This window comes from Psilocybe cubensis, chromosome 3 (assembly GCF_017499595.1).
Source record: "Psilocybe cubensis strain MGC-MH-2018 chromosome 3, whole genome shotgun sequence".
NCBI classification, from domain to species: Eukaryota; Fungi; Basidiomycota; class Agaricomycetes; order Agaricales; family Agrocybaceae; genus Psilocybe; species Psilocybe cubensis.
In genome coordinates, this window is record NC_063001.1 from 1005620 (window position 1) to 1022363 (window position 16744).

General features: G+C 47.3%; 5 protein-coding genes across 5 annotated transcripts; 3 read left to right on the plus strand and 2 right to left on the minus strand.

Annotated features, from left to right (window-relative positions):
- Positions 1 to 208: 208 nt before the first annotated feature.
- Positions 209 to 3834, plus strand: JR316_0003106 (Protein argonaute-3; the record flags this gene model as incomplete). The annotated part of the gene is made up of 19 exons (XM_047888887.1): positions 209 to 310; positions 439 to 539; positions 599 to 694; positions 749 to 841; positions 899 to 958; positions 1017 to 1257; positions 1320 to 1544; positions 1595 to 1723; positions 1778 to 1943; positions 2064 to 2119; positions 2188 to 2350; positions 2401 to 2476; positions 2537 to 2622; positions 2676 to 3039; positions 3100 to 3132; positions 3197 to 3309; positions 3362 to 3422; positions 3475 to 3554; positions 3683 to 3834. The coding sequence occupies 19 exons, from the start codon at positions 209 to 211 to the stop codon at positions 3832 to 3834; spliced, it is 2397 nt and encodes a 798-aa protein (XP_047751261.1).
- Positions 3835 to 4359: 525 nt separating this feature from the next.
- Positions 4360 to 5604, minus strand: JR316_0003107 (Endoribonuclease LACTB2; the record flags this gene model as incomplete). The annotated part of the gene is made up of 4 exons (XM_047888888.1): positions 4360 to 5351; positions 5403 to 5427; positions 5479 to 5511; positions 5569 to 5604. 4 exons carry the CDS (start codon positions 5602 to 5604, stop codon positions 4360 to 4362), a joined length of 1086 nt encoding a protein of 361 aa, XP_047751262.1.
- A 439-nt stretch (positions 5605 to 6043) lies between these two features.
- JR316_0003108 (Pre-mRNA-splicing factor CWC22) lies at positions 6044 to 9121 on the plus strand (the record flags this gene model as incomplete). Its single annotated transcript, XM_047888889.1, has 6 exons — positions 6044 to 6090; positions 6149 to 6779; positions 6881 to 7229; positions 7287 to 7424; positions 7475 to 8109; positions 8171 to 9121. The coding sequence occupies 6 exons, from the start codon at positions 6044 to 6046 to the stop codon at positions 9119 to 9121; spliced, it is 2751 nt and encodes a 916-aa protein (XP_047751263.1).
- Positions 9122 to 10141: 1020 nt separating this feature from the next.
- JR316_0003109 (uncharacterized protein) lies at positions 10142 to 14262 on the plus strand (the record flags this gene model as incomplete). Its single annotated transcript, XM_047888890.1, has 10 exons — positions 10142 to 10299; positions 10360 to 10509; positions 10555 to 10627; positions 10686 to 11003; positions 11059 to 11230; positions 11827 to 12084; positions 12138 to 12995; positions 13049 to 13365; positions 13419 to 14153; positions 14209 to 14262. The coding sequence occupies 10 exons, from the start codon at positions 10142 to 10144 to the stop codon at positions 14260 to 14262; spliced, it is 3093 nt and encodes a 1030-aa protein (XP_047751264.1).
- A 64-nt stretch (positions 14263 to 14326) lies between these two features.
- Positions 14327 to 16203, minus strand: JR316_0003110 (Major facilitator-type transporter psiT2; the record flags this gene model as incomplete). Its single annotated transcript, XM_047888891.1, has 8 exons — positions 14327 to 14568; positions 14697 to 15201; positions 15250 to 15406; positions 15462 to 15561; positions 15616 to 15650; positions 15709 to 15869; positions 15942 to 16001; positions 16060 to 16203. The coding sequence occupies 8 exons, from the start codon at positions 16201 to 16203 to the stop codon at positions 14327 to 14329; spliced, it is 1404 nt and encodes a 467-aa protein (XP_047751265.1).
- Between the last annotated feature and the right edge of the window lie 541 nt (positions 16204 to 16744).

Sequence of the window (16744 nt, forward strand, 5' to 3'; positions counted from 1 at the left end):
TCTTTTTTTTTCATCATCCTCGGTGTAAATAGTCGGTGAGTCGGTGGCTTTGTGTGTAACTTGTGCTATGTCGATTCGTTGCTGATCTTGCGGGGTGCGATGTGCGTGTGTGTGTGGTGGATGTGGATGTGGATGTGGATGTGTAGTCTTCAGCCCGCCGTGCACGATCCGGAATAAGCGGGTGCAGCTCATCCATCATCTGCAGGTTATGGTCGCCCCGGACGTGTTCACCCCCCGTGCATTGTACGACGGCCAGGCGATCGCGTACGCCCCTCGAGAGCTCGCGCTCGCGAACAATGGAAGCGGGACTGTGAGTAACATTTTTTTTTATTGATTTCATTGGGTTATTTCAAATTCTGTTTCGGCGCTTCCGAATGGGGTGTGGGTTGATGATGATTGTATACTGACTTGACGCGGTCTTTTTAAATCTTTTTGTAGTTCAATGTTAGATTGGGCGAAAATCGTGCTGCTGAACTGGGGGCAAGGGGGACGTATCAGATCAGGTTTACGTTGACGCTTGGTGAACAAGTTGATGCAAAGTAAGTTGTGGCTTGCTTTTGTGGCTTGGGTTGGTCGATGTTAACTTGTTATGTACCAGGCATGTCTATGATTTGATTCGCGAGAGGAAGACCTCGACTCGAGCACTTGTCGCAACGAACCTAATCCAGCTTATCATGCGTCAAGGCCCGAACATGTAAGTATACCAATGATTAAAAAAAACCTCAAAAATTCATGTATATTACTTCAGGCACCATACCAACAACGGCCGAGCGCATTTTACTGGAAATGAAAAGATTACCCTTCCCAACAGCGGGCTCGAGCTCTGGAGAGGAACCTTTTTGTGCGTTGCTGTCTCGTCGAATGATCGTTTATTTCCCAGGCTGACGACTTTATTTAGATCTGTCAGGCCCACGATGGGCAAGATGATTCTCAACGTGGACACTTGCTCTGCCGCTGTGTAGGTCCAACTTCTACCTTGCGACTTTTCATTGATTTCTAACTTGATTTTTTAACAGGTACCAAAGTGGCCCTCTTATCGCGATATGCATGCAGAAACTACGTCTTCGCGACGCCCGCGAGCTGGACTTGGGAGAGCGAGACCCGCGCTTCAAGACACTCGAAAAGTTCCTCAAGGGTCTGAGGATGAAGGTAAAAACCGGAGGTGGGAGATCTCGCACGCAGACTATTCGCGGTCTTGTCGCAAACGCGGGCGAATTCTCCTTTTGGAAGGATGATACTGTCGAGATGACAGTTGCTGTAGGTTTCTTTTCTTTTTTTGTCTCGACCCATTCCTGGCATCTGATTTTTTTGAATTGCAGGATTACTTTTACCAAACGCACAACATCCGCCTCCAGTATCCCGGAATAATTGGCGTTCGTCTCACACCAGACAGCAGCCCTCGTAAAGATGTTGTCCCATTGGAGCTCTGCGAGTTGGAATTTGGCCAACTCTTCAAGAGAAAGCTCCCTGATGAGCTGACTGCTGATATGGTTAGATTTTCAGCGATGAGGCCTCAGGAGCGCCTCCGAAAAATCCAAGCAGCTGTGAGTCCATCCATCAAACCATTCAAATTGTTTCTCATTTGAGTATGCAGGCCAAAGAAACTGGGGGCTATGACTTTGTTCGTGAATCTGGGATGCATATGGACATCAATCCCATGAGGATTGATGCGAAACTGTTAGATGTGCCTCAACTTCACTTCGCTAACCTGCAGAAACCCCTGGTGAGTCATCCACCCATTATCTGTACCATCTCAGTAACCTGATATTTTCAACAGGATATCACGAATGGCGCTTGGAACGTCGTGCGTCAACGCTTCACGAACCCTGCGAAAATGAAATATTGGATAGTAGTTTCTTTTGTCAACAACATCGATCAAGGGGCAATCGCTCAGCGCATGACTTCTGGCGGTGCCAGCTTGCTCAAATCGTGCCAGAACCTTGGTAAGTCTTTTTCTTCATTGGTTATGCATGGAATTATTCTAACCAAAGTCTTTTCAGGCATGCGTACGTTTTTTTTTTGCGCCTGATCGAACCTTTGAATTTAAATTTCCTTGTTATCAGAAATAAGCCCTACGCCATTGATCAAGGCTCGCGCTAATCCACATGATGCTGCAGGCGTAAGTTTTACTGCTTCTCTGTCAATAGCATTCCTTGAAACAAATACTGATCCTCTAATAATCACTAGGTATTGTATCAATCTGCCCGACAGTACTCCAAGCAAATAGGTGTTCCGGATGACAATGACAACTTTGACCTTTTTTTGGGACAGTTGATGGTGATCGTAATATTGCCAACTAACGCCGCGGGAATTAGGAGTGCGGTCAAATATTGGGGTGATGTTAAGCAAGGTATGTTTACTTAATATACATCGCTCCTTATAGTTGCTGATTACTTGCAGGGGTGGCCACACAATGCATTAGAGAGTCCAAATTTGATAAAGCGAATGATCAGTATTGGAATAATATTGCTCTAAAGTGAGTTTTCTTTACTTCTGGTTTGTACTGGCCTCTAATTCATATACCTTTTGAAATCAGAATAAATGCTCGTCTTGGTGGCACGAACTTTTTCAGCACCTCGGAGGCGCTCAAGGAAATCAAGAGTGAACCCTTCATGATCATGGGTATGATTTTATTTTTACTTCACTAAGCGGTTGCGTAACGATCTTCATTGTAGGTGCTGATGTGGGACATCCTGGTCCAGGTGTTCAAAAGCCCTCCGTTACCGGGATTGTCTACTCTTACGATCAAAACGCGACCCGATACGTTGCTTTGACGGGCATCCAGCCTCCCAGAGTTGAACAGATCGTTGATCTGAAGAAATATGTTTACCGTGCGATTAACAGCTTTGCTGTGAAGAACAATGGGCCTCCGGCTCGGTTGATCTTTTACAGGGATGGGATATCCGAGGGTGAATTTAACAAAGTGGCCGCAATCGAAATTGGGGATATCAAAGAGGCCTTGGTGAAAGTGTACAAGGACAATACAGTGCCGGCGAATAAGCCCCTGCCTCTGTTGACCTATATCGTTGTCGGTAAACGGTAAGTGGTTACACTGCTCCATGTTACATAGAGTTTCTAACAAGACCGAATTTGGAATAGCCACCATGCCGTTTTCTTCCCCGGTGACCAACAGTATGTATATTACTATTGTTTTTCGGTGCATCCAGCATATTACTCATTTCCTTCCGATCTGCAGGGGCGCAGACCCAAGGAATGGCAATGCACTGGCAGGTTCTTTGATCGACAGCGGCATCACTCATCCCGCTGTTCGTGACTTTTACTTGCAGAGCCACGCAGCAATTCAAGGAAGTGAGGATCTTTTACTTTCTTATATCTTTTTTGTTGCTTATAGCTACCACAGCCTCCCGCTCGAGCCATTATGTTGTTTTGCACGATGAAAACTGGAATTTCAATATGAAAAGGTGGATTGTTTCGGTTTTGTTCTATCTTATTTGTCATTTAATTGGTCCTTAGGGTGCAACAAATCTCGTACACCCTTTGCTACAACTATGCAAAGGCGACACGTTCAGTTTCCATTCCTGCTCCTGTTTATTGTAAGCTGTTGCTCCTCCCTCTTCGATCTCAACACAGTTAACAATATTTCTTCTAGATGCTGATGTAAACAATTATTTTCTCCATTGACGCTGACGATCCACTTACTGATTTTTTTTTCGTTCAACAGCTGGTATGCTCTCGTGGAATGTTCCACATCGACCCCAACGACAGGGAGCTCGGCTTCGACGACAACACCACCACCGCCTCGGGCTCTTCCACTACCTTGGACATGAGCAGGTGGCAAAGCGCCTTCCAGCCCGTCCACAGAAGACTTTCTAAGTCCATGTATTTCCTCTAAGAAGCAAGCTCTGGGTCCCATTTCAGTATGATTCTCTCTTTTTGTCAGTGGTTCATTCATTTTCTTTCTAATTTTTCTCTTTGACTCTTGTGGAATTGCTGACGCTCTTTCCCCTGATTGCCTAGTGGTTTCAACTCATGAATATATACTCGGACTTTCCAAGAGTGGCCGGACGAAAGGAGCTGAGCATGTTATCGTGCTGCTGTCGAGTCCGACCGCTGTTGGAAAGCCCGAGTACGATACCCGCCCCCCTCATGTTTCTTGTACCAACCGATGTACACCGATGTTGACCGTCGGACGCCTCAAGCCTGGATCTGTGATATGTGTATTTTGACTTTTTCCCAATTTCGATGTGTAGCTGACCTGACTGAAAATCAATATATACCTTGACGTTCTGCTAGTTAACTTGGAGTGAACACTTGAGATATATAAAACACCCATCACTATCTGATCTATAAGTACAAGATAATATACAGGTCAACATTGGTATGAAATATGAAGACCGCTCAAAGACTAGGCGTCCGCGGCAACACCTTCCAAAGTGTGTGCTGAGCATCTCCGCCAATGTTTCGAACAACACCATCGCCCTCCAATTTTCTGAGATGGAGGTCGATACCATGAGCAGCAGGAAGCCATAAATTCTCCGGATAGGCTTTGTAGATTACCCTAACCAAATTCCACGTCGTCCATGTCGTCTTTGTCTCGGCGTTCGCCCCGTCGTGCAGCTCGACGGGTACAGGCGACCGAAGGACCGCGAGCACCTGTGCCTCGCGCTCCAGCCGGTGTTGGATGTACGTCGAGATCGTCTGGCGGCCGTTGGCGACTATCGCGCCGTGTGCTGGGTAGAGCGTGACGTACTCTAAGTCGACTTCACCTGGCGACGCGGGAGGCGAGCCGAAATGGAGCATCTTGTTCAGGCTTGCGAGGTAGGTCGCGAGGTCCTCGAAGACGGCGGTACCGTGCCCGAGGACGGTGTCGGCGGTGTAGAGCGCGCGGTCTTGTGGGATGTACAGGCAGATGGAGTCGACGGTGTGCCCTGGGGTGTGCAGCACACGCAGGAGGGGAGCTCCACTGTCGTTGCTGCTGTCCACGAACGTCTGTCCGTCGGAGAGGTCATGGAAGATGGTTCCAGACGGGGAGGGTGTGTACAACTCCGCAGGGATGTCGGCGATGACGTTGGGAAGGATGTTGTGCGGTGTGGTGTGCCGCCCTGGTTGGGTATTGGATGCAGGGTACTTGTGCAGACGTGGTGGGGTGTATGGTCGGTCGGGGAAGCGGTCTTTCCAGGTTTGCTTGAGAAGCTTGAGAACGGAGGGTAGGCCACCGATGTGGTCGTGGTGCCAGTGGGAAAGGATGATATCCGAAACGTCTGGCTGGTCAGGGAGGACGCGTGCGGAATCAAGAGCACTCTGTAGTATAGGTATGTAGGAATCAAGGCCCTCTCCTGTGTCTATCAGGAAATACGGGTTCTGCGACCCAATCACGTATGTGTTTGTCCCTACAAAAAGTTAAGCTGATTGAAGGTAATTGATGAACGATCTTTCTTTACCTTGAAGAGTAAACTTGCCAGGATTCTAAAAGAGAGGTTATATCGGGACCACTGAAAGCTTTTAAACATCGTTTACCTGCCCAAGGACCCGAAGAACATGTTTGCTGAGCTGCAACAGGAGATAAGATACATTTATCTTGCTGTATAGCAATGTACCTGCACTCACCCTCTCGATGTCGCCTAGTTTTTGGAGATCAGCCATAGCGTTCCTGCACTGTATATCAGATGGGTGTTCGAGTTATATAGGCGGTGGCGAATAATTACAAAGACGGTCTTGTACTTGGTCTCGGGAATGAGAATGAGCGGATAGGTCCATTAGCGGGTTCATGTGATTGGTTTTCCCTAAATGGTTGGATTTTACGCCTTGCATTCAAAAATGGCCGTATTATACTACATCGGAGTAGCATATCCCATGGCACTGAGGAATACTACAGAGCCTTGAGAGATTCAAACCTGAATATGTTGTTGAGTGAGAATAAGAATATCATGGTCGTTGGCGTTGAGTCCAGCTGGCGATGGCAATCAAAGCCAAACACTCATCCAAGTGGCGATGCGCTGACATTATGAACTTGCTCATCGTTGACCACAACGGTGACTAGCTCACTTTCAGCTACGGCTATTATACCTCCATATTCTCAACTATGAGCTCCCCATCTGCCTCGGATGCAGCTGCTCATAAACGAAAAAGGTAACTCTTGAATTTGCTCACATTCGTCCCATATTTTGACCACCAAGTTTGATTTCAGGTCTCCCTCGCAGACCCCAGAGGCGGACGGTGCGCCACCTTCAAGTCGAAGAAGAGCGAGGTCTCCATCTGAGGACTCGGGATCTGACTCGGAAGGACCATCACCACCCAAGGACGGAAAGCTCGAGGCGCGCGTAGCAGCCATGGACCTCGACAAGGCAGAGGACGAGGCCAAGTCAACAGCGCTCGTCAAGGCGGCGGAAAAAGAAAAGGAAAAAGAGTCTGCTCAAAGGGCAGAGTTTGCGAAGCTTCTGAATACCCGTTCTGGAGGTGTGTATATCCCCCCGGCGCGGCTGCGCGCTATGCAAGCCGCGGCCTCGTCCGACAAAAGCAGCCCTGAATACCAGCGTCTTTCGTGGGACGCCCTCCGCAAGTCGATTACCGGTATTGTCAACAGGGTCAACGTCACCAACATCAAGCTCATTGTCCCGGAACTGTTCAACGAGAATTTAATCCGAGGACGAGGACTGTTCGCGCGAAGTGTGATGAAAGCTCAGTCTGCGAGTTTGCCTTTTACACCGGTTTTCGCGGCACTTGTGGCTATCATCAACACCAAGCTGCCTCAAGTTGGAGAGTTGGTTCTCACTAGACTTATCAGCCAGTTTAGGAGATCGTTCAAGCGCAATGACAAGGTACGCAACCATTCTCGCTGCCCTGTAACAGTGTTCTTACACACATATCCAAGACCGTGTGCCATTCCTCAACCACTTTTATTGCTCATTTGGTGAATCAGTCTGTCGCACACGAAATCATTGCCCTTCAAATTCTCGTTCTCCTCCTCGAGCGACCTACCGACGACTCCATCGAAATTGCCACGGGTTTCACTCGCGAAGTTGGCGCTTTCCTCGCTGAAAATTCTCCCAAAGCAAATGCAACCGTTTTCGAACGTTTCCGTGCTGTGCTGAATGAAGGCAAAATCAGCACTCGTGTGCAGTACATGATCGAGGTCTTGATGCAAGTCAGGAAGGATAAGTACAAGGATAACCCTATTCTGCCGGAGGGACTGGATTTGGTTGAGGAGGATGAGCAGATTACGCATTCGATTCAGTTGGAGGAGGAGTTGCAAGTTCAAGAAGGACTCAGTGAGTTTTCTTTATGTGTCTGTCATCGCGCAGCTCTGCTGACTTTTTTCTTTTTAGATATCTTCAAATTTGATCCTAATTACCTCGAAAATGAAGAAAAATACAAGGCTATCAAAGCTGAGATTCTTGGTGAAGATTCTGACGACGAATCAGGATCTGGTTCCGAGGAGGAGTCTGATGAATCCGATGATGAAGGTACGTTTAGAGTAGTCTGCACGGCTCCATTCGCTCACCAGATATTACAGTGGCCGAAACGAAAGAAGGCATCGAAGACAGAACTGAGACCAACCTGGTCAATCTACGCCGTGTTATCTATCTTACTATCATGAATGCTCTCAACTACGAAGAAGCCGTCCACAAGCTGCTCAAAGTACAGTTGCAAGAAGGACAAGAAATTGAACTCGTCAACATGATTATCGAGTGTTGCTCCCAGGAGCGCTCGTACTCGACTTTCTATGGCCTCATCGGCGAACGGTTCAGCAAGTTGAACCGCGTATGGACTGACTCGTTCGAACAGGCCTTCCACAACTATTACACTACTATCCACAGATACGAGACCAACCGTCTGCGAAACATCGCGCGGTTCTTTGGACATCTGTTTTCGACGGACGCGATTTCCTGGATGGTGTTTGAATGTGTCAAAATTAACGAGGATGACACGACGAGCAGCAGTCGTATCTTTGTGAAGATCATGATGCAGGAAATGATGGAGAGTATGGGGCTCAAGAACCTTGCTGAGCGGTTTAAGGACCCCGAGGTCAAGCAGGGCTGCGCGGGCATGTTCCCGATGGATATTCCCAAAAACACCAGGTTCTCAATCAATTATTTCACGAGTATCGGTTTGGGTGTTTTGACAGAGGAGATGAGAGAATACCTCAAGGTTAGTGCCAATTTGTTCTCCGTTTGAATTCATTCGGGGACCTGATTTCTGTTTTCGTCAGAACGCGCCCAAGTTGATCATGGAGCAACGTCGTGCGATGCTTGAGGCCGAAACGTCCTCTTCTTCCGACTCGGATTCAGATTCAGATTCAGACTCCTCCTCAGACTCAGACTCCTCGTCTGACTCGGATTCATCCTCCGACGAGAGCTCCTCAGATGACTCGCGCAGAGGTGGAGGCCGCAGTCGACGCCGTGACTCGCGCTCGCGCTCGAGGACACCCCCTCGTCGCCGGGGAGGCAGGGACGACTCCCGCTCACGTTCCCGCTCGCGTACGCGTTCGCGCACTCCTCCGCGACGCAAATCGGACCGTTCGCCGCCGCCCGCTGCGTCGCGCCGTCGTGGCCATTCTAGCTCGCGGTCTCGGTCGCGATCGCGATCGCCCCCACCTCCTCGCCGTAGGGGGCGCGATGAGGATGGTTCGAGGTCACCGCCGCCGCCTCCACGACGAGACCGGGGCCGGGACCGGGATGCGTCGCCTGTGCCTCCTCCCCCGCGAGGTCCCAATGGTAGGGATAGAGATAGGGATAGGGATATGATGGACACCAAGCTGGATGGCTCCTCTCGTCGTCCGCGTTCGCTCTCGCCTCCACCTCCCCCGCGTGGTGGTGGTGGGTATGGCCGTGAGCGTGATCAGCGAGATGGAGATCGATATGGCCGAGCGTCGCCCCCTCCTCCTCCAGTCGGTGGCAGAGGAGGTAGGGAGAGGTCGCCTCCACCCCATATGCGGGACGATAGGGCCAGGGATAGGGATGGAGGGAGGCGGTCGAGGTCCCCGCCTCCGCATATGTCTCGTGGTGGGGGCAGAGATGAGCCGAGGCGCGATGGTGGCTATAGGGACCGTCCTCGATCGCCCCCGAGGCATGAACGCGAACGCGAACGCGATAGGGATAGGGATGGAGGTAGAGGCGGGCCGTCTAGGGAACAGGATAACGGATACTCTCGCAGGCGCTAGGTGACGGCGCGCGATGTGTGTGTGTGTGGATTGATCTGTTGATCAGAAAAAAAATTGTGGTAGTTCCAGTTTTCGCCTTGTATTCTCTTTAATCTTTAGGCTTTTAGTGGCTGTTATTCTTATTTTCTGCTCGATAAGGCGAAGTGTTGGATGCAAGATCTCGACTTGGTACGATCGTGATTATGCCAATGTTATATATCGAATCTGGTAACATTTTGTGCATCTCGGATGTGATTTTTTCAGTTGGATAGCTTAGCTTGTGTGATTTTGTCTTCAAACTTGTCATGATAGAAAAGGGATGCACAAAATTAAAGAGAACCAAGTCGAACGTGGGAGTAGTCTGTCATAATTACGGAATTCAATGAGAAAGTGCGGTTCAATAATAAATAGGCGCGCTGGGGAGAGAAGCGCCCTCGATGTACATACTTGTCGTTACTATGCAACTTCGCTAATGCGCACAAAGGTTGGACAAAAAAGGGTCGTGGAGGTTTTCGATTCTTCATTAACTAATTTAAATCTGATGTAAATGTCTGGTTGCCTTGCTGACTTTTCAACGAGATTATAGTAGGGCCATAATTCCGAGTCTTAACTGTATCCTAGTACTTAGTATTAATTTCCGTGGCTACGAAGTCACGCCTGTTCTACATTTAGCACAATGTGACTAATTAAGCGTGACCAAACATATAACCTAATTCAAGTTGATTCTTTCCCTCGACGATGTCTGCTATTATCGGTACTATCTTAGCCATTCTTCCTACCCTGTTGCTTGCCTTGTCCAAAAAATTTCACATAAGAGCGATTAAACTTGACTCTTATTGGGAAAGCCTGGTTTGGACCTGGCGCATCACAAGGTTGAAATTACATTTTCCGGAAAAACTTCAAGACTGGTATTATAAAAGCGACGATTCGGACTCGATGGTGGACGAACTATATGCTATAAAAGATTTCTGGTTGTTTCTTGGCCCTTTCTTTGCTACACGAGGCTACATAATCTATCAAGAACATCCAAACCCGCATTGGATGGGTGAGATAGTTCCTGCTCCCTGGCCGCCTCAGGCAAAAAATGCATCATACCCTTATGCTCGTCATGTACGAAGTAATGAACCGGATCCAAGGTGGATATTGTCGCCCCGAGTTTGGCCCGCTCGTGATACCCTTGGAAGAGAAGTAGTTATCAAGTGAGACTCATAAACCAAATTATTTATCGTCTAAATTGACTGGTCAACATTATACTCCAGAGTAATATCTGAAGTAGACAAACCAACTCAAGAAATGAAGGTATTCCGGCGCCTTAATAGTAAAAAATTGCGAACGGACCCAGCGAACCATACAATCTATGCACTGGAATATATCACGTTCGACAAGTTCGTCTTCGTGGTAATGCCCAGGTTCGTGCCATTTTTTCAAACATTTAATTAAAGTTGATTGTTCAGATGGGATATGTCTTCTTCTCCCGAGTTCGAAACCGTCGATCAGCTCATGTCATTTGCGCTTATATGGTTACAGGTTAGTGTGACAAATTTGTCAACCGCTGTGGTCCATATCATACCATGTGTTAAAACAGACATTCGATTTTCTGCACCGTAATAAAGTCGTACATCTTGATTTTCTTGAACAAAATACCGGTATAAATGCAGTACTCCAGTTTTCGGAAAGGTTTCGTAGAACGGGATTGCGAGATCCAAAGGAAGTGCGGTATGCTCTTCTTGACTTTGGTTTTTCTATAGCTTTCCCCGAGGATACAGTCGAAGAGGACGTGCGCATGATTCGCTATAATTCATGGGGTCTACACGGTATACCCGACAACTCGGTTATTTACCCATATAATCCATTCAAAGCAGATATAGCGATCCTAGCAAGCTCTCTTCAAATGCATGTCAGGGTGGGTCAGTGATTTACATTGATTACCGACGTTCTCTGACTTTGCCTTTCCATAGCATCTTGAACCCATTATTCCTGAACTTGGGCCATTCTTTGATTCCATTGTTGACCTTAATGACCCTAATCAACTGACAGCTGGACAGGCCTTCGCTCGATTCAAAGAAATATGCAATGGCCTCAGTCCTGAAATTGCTGGGTCATCATTTGATAGCTGGGTATGGTACCCAGGTAAGTTGTTGAGGATCAAGAAAAATCCATTCACAAGCCTCTTGCATTTCTAGGTGGAAGAATCAAGAAGAAACATGGGAAACCTATCACACTGGCTGATCCCCCATCCTCAAGTTGTGACTGACCATGGGTTGGATTGACGTGGCAGATTGCTATCCAACCATGTATAGTCTAGTCAGTATATATAGCCGTGCGTTGGGCGTGGCACTATAGGCCCACCATATGTGCCACCTGGACGGCGCACAGAAAGGCAAGCGACAACAGTGCGGGAGACTATCAGTGATATCTCTTGAATTTTCATGAACATGTAACATAAATGGACCATAGACATTGGAAAACACATCTGGCTCCAAATACAGTGGATCGATACTCCTCTGAGGCTTGGGAGTTTTACTCTCCCGGTCTGAATCTCCGTAGCCATAAGCCGTTGTGATGCTTTCGTGCATGTTTTTTCAGGCCTGCCATTAAAATTGTGAAATAGTCAGTCAGCGGAGCTTCAAAAAAATAAGGGCCGTATCACAACAATGACAACGCGGATTCTTCCGGGATCTTCCCCGACTTGCTTCTGAACTTTGCCAACTCATTTAGTCCTGAAGCCGCCAAATTACTTTCCACCCCAAGCATCGATACAAGAGTCGCGACAGCCATGAAAGGAAATGAAAACTATGCAAGCCAGGATATCAAGAGGTTCAAAATAGATGAATATTTGTTGTACCTCAACAATGGCGTAGAAAACATTCAAAAGCTCGAAAGCTTGAAGAAAAGGCCACTAGAAGAGCTTCAATCCAAAACAACGTTCATAGAAAATGCTAACGAGATCTCAAAGCATATACAAGAGACACAAAGATACCCAGGTAAGCTGAGAAGCCCCGGTAATACGTTAATCTTTGCTAATAACCTCCTCCAGCTCTCCTGGAATTCCGAAAGGTTGCCAATCGGAGACAATCGGGTTACTTCCGCAAGACTGCAAGCAAGCCTGGTGTGATTGCAGCGTTTACAAGTGAAAACTCAAGTGAGCCAATTGGCTGGCAATGCCCCGACAGAGTCTTCGGGTGGCCTTTCATACAGCTCATCGGAGATATCGCATCTGAAAGTTGTGATATCGAAGTAATAAAAAATCAGATTGCCCAAGACCTTCATTACATGGTCCTCGCTCGACCCGATCTTTATGTTTCTCATGCTCTACTTATTGAAGACTCGAGAATAACGTTTTTATGTGCTGTCACTGGCGAAGGCATATTCGATGTTCAACTTGATTACACAGATCCGAACTTCCAACCGCTACTGTTTGCCTTGATCAGTCATATCTACGATTATGGTAGATTTAAAGACGAGCGTTACACCATCACTTACAATGCAGAGAGTCGGCAGAGTGAATATACACTTAAATTCGAAACAGCGCCTGGGCTGACGCAATGGGAGACATTCCACCTCATCTATTCAAGCAGTCCGTTTGGAACGACCACCTACGTTTTCGCTGCACCCGACGAAAGTAACCCAATTATGGTCAATGGCCAGCGTTTGCGGGTGGTTAAAGACCAGTATTGCTATCGAATGGCCCGTTTCTCTGAGCCAGATATTCTCAAGCATGTTCGCGGTACACCAGGCGTGGTAACGCTCGCGTACGATGAGGAGTGGGAACCACTTGTGCCAACCGCCACCCGCCGCGTCAAGCGCCGTTTGGGATTCGTTGAACAGGGAGACCCATTCATGAATATCCGGACGGTCAGAGAAATGCTAGAGATTGCATATGACTTACTAGAAGGTCAGTGTGCCGTTTTTACACCCCGAAATCAAGTTAGTAACTGTGATTTACAGTGACCCGGTACCTTAGGTTTAAGCGCCACGTCCTTCATTGTGACCTTAGCAACGCCAATATTGTTGTTGATAGAGCACCCACAACTCCTGCGACGAATGAGTATGTCAACATCCAGTATAACGATATCAATGAGCACGACATTGTATTTATCAAGCATCTTTTGGGTGAAAGGTTCGGGTCGCAGGAAAATTTTGGGAATCATTCTAATCGTATCAATGACAGCAACAGCCCCCTTCAAACCCATGTTCTTCTCATCGACTTCAATCTGGCCGAGCGCCTGGATAGCACCGCAAGGCAATCTGAAATAAAGAAAAAGGTATGTTTCCCTTCATGATATTACCCGCTCTTCTATGTACCCATGCTTGACAGGGAACACATCCTTTTATGGCAAGAGCAGTTGAAAATGAAGAGCCATACCCAGACCTTTCAACACGAATGTTTACCCCTTTCACTGCATTACCACAAGCACCCTCAATGTACAAGAAACTTCACCCGGAGCGCACAACACGATTTGATTCAGAAAAACTTGGTCTCTATATTCTCAAGGAGGCCCCAGGCGACTTGAGGAGCGATCGGGTTTGGAGACACGAACTTTATCACGAAGCAGAATCCATTTTTTGGATCATCGTATACTGGCTTCTCCGCGCCAATCCCGAACCCGGAACCGAGCTGTCGAAGGAAACAATCCCTCTTCCCATCTGGGTATCTCTCTTAGAAAGCGCTTATTCTCGCAACATCGTGATATTCTCTTTTCAGCAGAGCGCGAAATACTGCGCTCGTAACATCCACTCAAAATTATTGCCTGTTTTGGAACTGGTTAAAACTTTAGCATGGGCTGTCTATCCTGGACCGTATTTTCTACCAGACGATAACCCTAGGACACAACCTGACTACTTACATGAGGTTTTCCAGCGGGCTATACTCGACTTCATTTTAACGAACAAAAACGAGGAGTTTATGAACCTTGAGATTAATGTACTTAATCCCCGACACCATGATGATTATAAGCCGGAAGAACTGTCGAGCACTAGCCACCTTACGCCTAGTGAACCGTATAGATCACTTTCGAGTGCTGAAGATGAGCAAAGTGCTCCTGTCAATGATGTGCGCGTCTTTATTTTTGGATACCTGGACTCAATTTACTCAACAAAATGTTTAGGCGTTACAAAAGTTTCGCTATGAAGGCGACGGCTCAGACCTTGAGGTTGCATGAAACAGGGTATAAATACGATGTCATTAAAGATGTAAATATCTTAGGAATCTTTCAAATCTTGTTTTTAATCTAGGCGACGAGGCAAACGCGAAGCCAACACAATACCCCCCACTGTTAAGAGCATGAGAGCAATGTAGGCAGCATAGCCCCATAGTATACGGTGCTCAATGGAGAGAGAAAGCAGACTGCTTGCCATTACAGGTGCAAAGATCCTTCCGATCGACACGAGGGTTTGTCCTAGGCCGTTGGTCGCACCCAATGATCTTTTGTTCGGTGCTGCGGCGGTTATAAACATGTATACACATCCTAGTAGAATGAAGTAGTGTTTCAGCAATGCTCTATCAATGGGCGTCTATCAGGGTGAGGAGCCATGTAAGAGCACTGTCCTACTTTACACCTGCACCTGAAGAAACGGAACAAAAAAATAGACGCACCATATCCTAGCTCCATAACGAGCGCACAGGAAAGCTGACATCCGAGCATAAACCATACCACGTATGAGAATCCATTTATCGAAACAAAAAGATTCATCATTGGTGAGAATGTAAAGATCGGTATGAAGGCTGCGATTGCAGTCACAAAGACAGATTTAACGCCGAAGCGGCGTACTAGGCGCCCAAGCATGACCGTCTGGAAAATGCTATTCGTGATTCCGTACGTGCCAAGGATGATGCCTACTTCTCGGGGAGGTAGCGCGAGCCCGCCTAGCGAGACAGGCATAGCAAGAAAGAGCGGTTGGATACAATTATACGAGGCGTGAAGAGCTGCGATGGAGACGTAGTTGAGGAGTGGAAGAAGTGTTTTCCATTTGAGGAGTAGTTTTAACGGAACGGGTTCTGGTGTTGAAGTTTTGTTGATTGAATGATCGGAAGATCGAAGAAGGGGCTCTTCTTCGCTGTCTAAAACGACATGCTTGAACATGAATCCCGTTGGAACGGTCTACAGTACAAGGTCAGTGCAAGACAGATCAGGAGATGGACCACAAACCTCATTTAAAAATAAAAAGACAACGCAGCATGCGAACATAGCCAAGGAAGCCATTAATCCACAAGGAAGAATGTAAGGGTATTTCACCCAGAATTGGCTAGAAAAAATGTCAGGGAAATGGTCGTGAGGGCGAGCAAGCAAGCCCCCCGAAAAGGCGCTGAGTCAAAAACTCAAAAAATGATCATAATCAAGATTCGAAAAAAGACACATACCCAAATGAGCTTCCTACAGCCCATGGAACGTGAAGTAAGGCAAAAGCGTCTGCGCTGTTGCTGTGGTCGGTTATTTCACCGACCATACTTTTGATGACACCTAGCGCCGAGTTCGACATGTTCATTGAGATGAAAACACTTTCAGTTTGCTTACCTGCATTGCTGTTCAGTGCAGTAAATATGCATCGGCTTAAAGGTGCATTTTTAGTTGTCATATCCTCGGATTACTCATGGAATGAATCATTACCTTACTACCAGTCCCCAGAAGGTTTTTGAGAAACCAAATGAGGTTGTGGCCACTGCCAATGCCAGGGTGCCAAGTAGGAGGATAGGTTTTCTTCCGATCTGGTCTGATAATTTGCTCCAATACATTACACTGACCAGAGAGAGAAGCTGTCGTATAGACTCCTACCAGAAACCGCAAGCAAACGTACGTTGAATATTATGATGCAGGGGTAATGTAGAGTAAAATTGGCTTACCATGACTCCTGCATAATAGCCCACTCGTGATCCATCACCACCAGTAACAGAAGACAAGAGCTGACGACGTCATGGCGCATTTAGTCGAAGGTGAAGATCCAGACGACATCGCCCGCACCTCGTTCAAAAATGGAAATATCACAAAGGTCGAAGCTGATTCTGTGAATCGTAGCAGTAGAAGAAGAGAAAGCTGGGCCACAGGAAGAGGAGTCCGGCGTGTTTTGAAATCAGTTCCTCGTGCTGCTGCAAGGGAACCAGGCATGATTGTAACCTGTATCTCTTCCTCGAGCAGCCAGGAGTTGACTGGAGCTTATATAGCGACGCAAGAATATAGAATGAGTCTAGACACAGCGTAATTATATCCCAGCATATGCTGATATAGCTCATGGATGGACCAGAACACCTTCCGATAAGTCGCCAGCAAGGCCAAAATAACGTGTGCGGTCCGATGCTTTAGGTATCGATAAGCAGAAGAGAAACTTGGAGGCTCCTGTATGTCCACCTACACGTCTAACCTCGCGTACCGAGTCGAATGGCTAAAGAGACGCAAGCCTCTATCGAAGATGAGCTAGAAGTGCCTCTTCCGACTGACTCTTGAGGCGTTCGCCGATAGGAGAGAAGATGCCAAATTTAGTCCGATAGGATGAATGGTGGCAGTGCCACTGCAAATCTTATCAGATAAGATTGATGACATCAATTAATGCTCTTCGAGTCAGTTCTTACTCTTTCCATCCCCATCAATTCATATCGCGATTAACCAAACCCTCATCCACTTACATCTTTATAAATCTCAAAAGCAAAAT